Genomic DNA, 7,833 nt, shown 5'->3' on the forward strand with positions numbered 1-7,833 from the left:
ACAAAGTTGAATCGTATTGGAGAGTGAAATTGCGATTCGATATCCTTTGATAAGTTGAGGACAACCTTAAATTAGAAGAAGTCATTGAAGTTACATTTCTTCTACACTTGCTCGTACTACCCTTCTCCTAGGGTTTCTGTATAGAAAAAGAATATAACTTTGAGAGAAGATTTCGGCAAGGTGGAAGAAAGAGTAAATAAAGGAAAGACTCCTAAGGTTTTTGTGTAGAAGAAGAGAAATAGAAGAAGATTACTTGGAGATAAGATTTTGGCTCGGTGAAAGAAAGAGTCAAGGAAGGAAAAGAAAGGAAAAAATTTTTCATTTAATCACCCACGTCAACAAGCAATCAATATTATGGTCCATACAACTGTGTGGATCATACTACCAAATAATATACATTCAGTACACAAATAATGTACTTTTAGTATATTAAAAATGTACATTGTATTTAGGAAAAGTACATTATCTTATATAATGTATATTCTCAACCTACTGAAGCACAAAGAGTCGACAGTTGCCTCCACTGAGGCTCGAACCCACTCCTATCATCCATGTGGGAGTGTTAACCGGGACATCGAATGCCACTAGACCACAAGGTCTTTGGTCAGTACATAAATAATATACTTTTAGTATATATTAAAAATGTAGTTTTTGTTATGGTCTGCATAACACTGTGTGAACCATGATCTGCACAATAATTTGCCCATCAACAAGCAACTGGAAGGAAGGAGTCAGAACCGGCTACCAAGTAAAATTGCTTGTATTTGAGGTGTTGAGTGGAGTAGTTATACTCTTTTTAATGCAATGGTCTAATTACAATTCCATGTTAAGTTCAATTGTCATTTGATTTAAAGCTGCTTTCGCTCCAAAACAGTTGAAACTGAAATAGTCTGTACGAAAATGTTACGGCTAGTCCAGCACAGTCGCCGTTGTGCTTCGCAGTTCAAAATCCTTGGTCGGCAACCCAACCCAGTTTCATCCCCCCATCATTTCACCACAACCACAAGTGGCTCGCAACCCACCCGACTCGCCTCACCCCCGCCGATCCAAGTTGGGTTCACCGAGTTCTCCGGCCGAGGGGTGTTTGCCACTCGTAGTATCGGGGCTGGCGAACTGATCCATACGGCCAAACCCATTGTATCTCACCCTTCTCTATCTTCTCTCCATAGTGTCTGCTATTTCTGCCTCAGAAAGCTCCGGAACCAGAACCAATCTCCAGCTCAAAATGTCTCATTTTGCAGCGAACAATGCAGGGAACAGTCCCGAGTATGATTAATTCAGAGACTGCCTTTACATTATTTTTCGTATATATTTGAATTATGGTTGTTTACTTATTTTCCTTTATTCCTGCATGCGTGTATGATCTGTATTTGCGTTATTTGGAACCCAATTGAAATGTCCACCATCTGTTTGCAAATGGGCTTATGAGAATTTGTGGCGACTAAGAGAATTATTCTTGAACAAACCACCATTGAATGTGATTAACCTTAGGAGAGCCTATAACAAGCTGTTGAAGTCTGGTCATGCCTTGTCTCATCTTCACCAAAATCAAATAGACCAGGTTTTGTTGCAGTACATGGAATAATTCCAACTGTTCATATAATTCACATAACCATACCTCTTCCTCACATTCTTCAGCATCTTTTCTTTTTATGAGACTACATTGAGTTCAATTATTAACCCAGAAATATTTTACATTTCAAACGAATGTCATATTTCAAGCACACATATATACATATCAGTTTCCTTTACTCTATACCTATATGTTCACAATGGGATATTCTTGTGACTTGATTCTAATGGAGCCATAGAAATTATAAACTAAAATTTTGGTACAAACTATTTCTCTCTTGCTTAACTTATATTATGGTTTTAGGTCTTTTTTGAGGTTGAAAAGAAATCTGATTGGTCAGCTTTTCATGAGTATTGCAGGTATGGTTTTTTTTCCTGAAATGTTTAAGTAATTTATCAAAACTATTCCATTCGCCAAGTTAATGTCTCTGATAAGTTTATATTTTATGTACTCTCCGGAAGAAGGGGAAATTAAGAAGATAAGCTTAACTTATGAATATGCTATTTTTTGTTGCTGTAATGACTTCTGAATTTCCTTTGAGAAGTATATGACATTTATAATGAATATAACTTACTTGGAACTGTTCACTTTTCTTTTGAAGCACACAAGGTCTAAAATATCCACTTTTGGTTAAGCGGCTGGCTTGCATGATAATATCAGGTGTTACCTCTGCTGATGCCCTTGACATACTTCAACCAACTACTCTCTCTTCAAGTATGATTGCCCTGGTACGAATCTCAGGAAGTCACTTGATTTCACTTTTGGTAATTAGTAGGGCACACTATTGGAAGATATAGTCAAAGGTGTAATAGGCAATATTTTTAGAAGCTAAGATTATTTGATTAGGAGGGAGAGAAAATAAGGAAATTTTAGATGAAAACAAAAGGTTAAATTATTTTCCTTTTGCATGGTTTGAGTAGAAAGTGAGAAACCTTAAGGATAAATTAAAAAAAAAAATAAATAAATAAATAAATCAAACAAAGGAGCAATCACATTTCTTATTGAGTCCCAAAAATGAAAATCCCCTCATTGGGCTTCCAAGGTGAAAAGTATCTCCTTCAACCCATGTTAAAAATAGTGACCAAAAACTTTGAGATGCTCCTCTCTCCAACTTGTCATTTCATGTTGAACTGTGTATCAATGAAAATACTTAAAGAATGGCTATCCATGATGGTTATGGCCTTCATGACTTGTTTTACCTCAGATGGAAAAGGAACTTCACTTGCTAAGAAGCACTTTTGCAGATGCACAAATATCAGATGAGCAGATGGCATGTATCCTTTTGTCTTTGTATGGTGTTGCATGTCACCCTAAAAAATTGCATTTCCTTCATTGAAGAACACTTTCTGTGTTCAGTCATAGAATTCGAGGACACAAAACTATTTGACTTTTAAACTTTACTGTTTCATTAACTTGCTAGTTCTAACCAGCCAGTGGTACACTGGTGTACTGGCACGAATTCGTATCAATGCCTTCCGCATTGAATTGGCTGGAGAATCATATGAAGATCTACTTTCAGCAGCAGCAGCACTGATACAAGCAGAGGCTGCTGTTGGAAATGCTATTTATTTGCTACCATCCTTGTACAATCATGACTGTGGTTAGATTTTCCATCTCTTTGAAGTCGATATTGCCTTATAAGATTGTTTCATTTTGATAATTCCTATTTTTGCAGTGAAGAATTATGTTATTAACTAGTGTTAGAAGGAAATGGTTATGTTTATGCTTGACTGTGCCTATCCAATGTTAATAGCAGAGCACAAAATATGCTACAATGTAAAGAAATTATGTTTTGTTAGTTGAAAGTTTCATAGTCAACAGAACTGCTGAAAGTATATCAGATATGTACTTTATTAATCTCATTGAAACACTATGGATTGGATATATGATTACAGACTGATTAGTCGAGAGCAGTATAAAGGGTGTGTTTGGTTGGGGACCTTTGCACCCTATTATGGGTTTTGATACCCATTATCATGTTTGTTTATCTACTTTTGTTATCCTGCTATTGGATTCAAATCCTTTAGTAACATTCAATTGGCTTCTGTGCATTGATTTTAATGTTTATACTACAAATGTTAAGCAGCATTAGTAGCCGTATTAGCTGATTTGGCTTTCTCTTTGGGGTTGCAGATCCTAATACACATATTGTGTGGGTACAAAATGTAGATGCAAAATTAAAGGCACTTCGTGACATTGAAGCAGGTCATCAATTCACCCTTATACTGTTTTACTCCTATTTCTCCTCAAACACATCTACAAAAAAACAGTTGTACATAAATAATAAGTAACAGTTGTATTAAGAAACATATCCTGTAAGAAAGATCTTAAGTTTGTTCTCTCCTGTTTGCATACTAGAGTCTATTCCCAGTGCTCATTCTTTACCCAGCATCAATCTAGCATCAACTGTTGTTAAGGTTTTGGGGCATTTGGTTGAATAGAATTGTAATTCCATTCCTACCAAACTCCATGGAATTGTAATTCCCACAATTCCATGGTTTGGTTGGAGGGAATTGCAATTCCCTCTAACCATGAAATTATAATTTCAAGGTGAATTACTATTTTGCCCTTAGTATTATTATTATTATTATATTATTATTATACAAGGGCATTTTAATCTTTATTCATTTATTTCCTTTCAATTCTCAACCGTTCTATTCTAGCCTACCGAACAATGTAATTTAAATTTTCACCTCATTCTTTTCCCACGAAATTATAATTCATTTTCCACTTAATCCCCGGCTTCCTTCCAACCAAACGCACTAACATAAAATTTCATCTGCTGCTATTGCAGGTGAAGAGTTGCGGATTTGCTACATTGATGCAAGTATGGACCATAATGCTAGACAGACTCTCCTATATGAAGGATTTGGCTTCAAATGCAGGTGTTCACGGTGCATGTCGGATGAGTAAGCAACTTTCATGCATGTCTGATTGGGGTTCTCAAAATACTTAATATTTATTTTGAAGTATAATTAACAATTTAGAATTCTCGTTTTAAAAATTTTCCATCCTCATCTTTAATCACCTTAATTCCATGAATCTCTATCTGGTCACACATGTGTTATGATATCAGAGTCTAATCGCAATAATGCATTATTGTTTAAGTGTCTTTGAAAAGTTAGACAATTGACGAGAAGTGAGTTTATGAAATGAAGGTCATAATTCATTACAGAGTAAATGATCCACAGCTTTCTAGACAAAATCTCTCCTTTCTCCATGAATTTCAATAAATACCAATCCAAACACAAAACACCACAGCGCTGTCCCCCCTAAATTCAACATTCAACAACTCATCATGCTTTTTTGTCTAACTCCGTGCATCCTTCTTTTCCAGATTACCGAGTCAGTCCACGCATATGCTTCTAAGTTCTAACCCACCGCCTGTGCAACTCTTTACTTCAAAGAAATAAAAATACTTTAGCATGCATTTGGTTCAAATATTGAAATCTGAATGTTAATAGAATCAACCACTTAGTAATGGTAATGGTTTAAGTGAAATATACTCATTATTTGGTAATAAATAAGAATTGAAATCAGTAAATAATTAATTAACTAAAATAAATATATAAAAATATATATTACATATATATATATATATATATATATATATATATATATATATATATTACATATATATATATATATATTACATATATATATATATATATATAGACAAGGATCATGTGCGAACGATCTCTCAGGTAAAACATGCGGATTAATTATAGCCATTGATCTTGCCAAAATCAACAGCCCAGAATGAAAATAAATTTAAAAAAAAAAAACAAAAACAAAACGCGGTTGCATTATGGTAATTTTGCGTATTGTTTAAAGCTTAAGGTGTGTCATTTAAATACTTAAGGTGCGCTATTTTAGTTCTACACTTGAAAGTTTAAGGTACATAATTGTAAAGCTTAAGGTGCGTCATTTTAACACTTAAGGTGCATTAGTTTTACACTAAATGTACATAAGTACTACACTTAAGGTGCATCATTTTAGCACTTAAAGGTGCGTCATTTTAATACTTAAGGTGCGTCATTTTTAACTCTGAAGGTGCGTCATTTTAACATTTAGGGGATGTTGGGTTGGGTGGAAAATTTTTTCCATGGAATTTGTTTTCCTTAGAAGGGAGGAAAATAATGAGTTTTGATGTTTGGTTCATGGAATTCATTTGGAAAATGAATTCCTCAAATTTGAGGAAAACAAAATCCTTGGTTGGAGCTTGTTTTCCATTGAAGATGGGAAGAAATATGGATATGGTTTGAATATTTTGCCCCTTGTGTTCTTTCATAATTATTCTTACTTTTCTTAATTTGTAGGGGCATATAGGTCTTTAAACTCGTTATTCCTTACAATTCTAAATCCAACCAAACAACTGAATTAGTATTCTTAGTAATTTTCTTTCCACCAAGCAAACAATGAAATTCATCTTCCTAGTAATTACTTTTCCATGGAATTTCAATTCTACTTCCCCAAAAATATTTTCTGCCAACGCAGCAACAGTGAGTGTAAGAGTAAAATATGTAGCAATTGTGTACGCATGTAATGTATACTGAGAGCCACTAACACTAAATGCACATTTAAAACAAGGAATCACCTAGTACAACAATGTGTGCAAGAGAAAACTATGTAGCAGAAGTCTGTGCATGCAGTGTATATTGTGTGCAACCACCACTAAACGCACATGTAAAACGACCATATGGTCGTTAACACCATTCCAAACACAGTAAGCATTTAAGAAAAAAAACAACATAAAAATGAATAGAACATCTGATTAACCATAACAAAAACATTACTAAAGTCACACACGCACAAAACAAGGGTTTGTGCAATGTTTTATGTGTGAAAACATATGTAGAATTCCAAACATGAGAAACCTGAAACTTAATATCACTTAAACTTTCTATGCTTGTATACAACCATACTTACAGAAGGTTTCACCCCATCACCACCAACATTACCCGCATTGTATGCGCAGGCAATCTCACAAACTCCCCCTAATTTTTGGATACACAATCCTATGTCAACCTAAGACTAAATGAGGGCAACCCCGTAACTGTCTCGCGTTGAGATGGCGTACGCTCAATTTTCTCAACGACACGAATATTGTCAGGATTAGACCACACTATAACCAAATGCACCTATTCACTTAAAATTCATCAATATATGTAATAAAATGCATCATTCTACGTATTAAAATACACCACAACGTACTTCATGCCAGATTATAAACATACACTATTTACACATATTAGAAAACATGTGCTAAAATATGTACCATTCTACGTATTAAAATGCACCACAATGTGTGTTAAAATGCACAACTTCACTTATTGAAAATCCTCGTCCCAGATGATAACATGCACTATTACACTTATTAGAAAACATGTGTTAAAATACACACCATTCTATGTATTAAAATATACCAGATGACGGATTAAAACACACCATTCCACAACACAATTACACACCACTCTACGTATGAAATTGCACCAGAAAATGTATTAAAACACACCATTCCACAACATAATTAATGTACCAACATACGTAATAAAACGCACCACAACATGTATTAAGCGCACCACACCATGTACTAAAATGCACCATTTCAATTTATATAATTTAGATACTAAAATTATCATAACACCCCCACTTAACATGCGCGAACTGTAATTACCACCATTAGATTAATTCAATTGGATGACACAGATTCAGGCGTAACGACCGCATGAGGTGACCAAGCCGCATATGAATAGAAATAGAAATATATATATATATATATATATAGGGTAGGGTTCTAGTGAGACCACTTGCTTAGGTAAGATCGTGAGATTACATCTTGTGCATCCATGTAATACTTTTTAATGGTCTATATAGATTAACACACACACACACACACACACTTCGTTCGCACATATTTAATCACCGTTCGCACACACTTCAACTTGAAATCTTAATCAATTTAGACAATTAAAAAATTTTGAGATCAAATCTTGTACATCAATCACCGTTCGCACACATTTAATCACCGTCCGCACACACTTAATCACCATTCGCACACATTTTATTACCGTTCGCACACACTTCAACTTAGCATCTTAAATCAATCTAGACCATTAAATTATTAAATGGATGCACAAGATCTGATCTCACGATCTTACCTAAACAAGTGATTTTATATGATCCTAACTCTCTCTCTCTCTCTCTATATATATATATATATATATATATATATATATATATATATATATATATATATA

At 34.4% G+C, this 7,833-nt stretch overlaps 1 protein-coding gene across 1 annotated transcript; it reads left to right on the top strand.

Annotated features, from left to right (window-relative positions):
- The first annotated feature begins 850 nt into the window (after nt 1-850).
- LOC116000187 (histone-lysine N-methyltransferase ATXR4) lies at nt 851-4,615 on the top strand. The gene is made up of 7 exons (XM_031240217.1): nt 851-1,266; nt 1,877-1,932; nt 2,175-2,301; nt 2,778-2,847; nt 2,994-3,173; nt 3,707-3,778; nt 4,368-4,615. Exons 1-7 carry the CDS (start codon nt 901-903, stop codon nt 4,484-4,486), a joined length of 990 nt encoding a protein of 329 aa, XP_031096077.1. The 5' UTR covers nt 851-900; the 3' UTR covers nt 4,487-4,615.
- The last annotated feature ends 3,218 nt before the right edge of the window (nt 4,616-7,833 follow it).

Source organism: Ipomoea triloba, chromosome 12, assembly GCF_003576645.1.
Source record: "Ipomoea triloba cultivar NCNSP0323 chromosome 12, ASM357664v1".
NCBI classification, from domain to species: domain Eukaryota; kingdom Viridiplantae; phylum Streptophyta; class Magnoliopsida; order Solanales; family Convolvulaceae; genus Ipomoea; species Ipomoea triloba.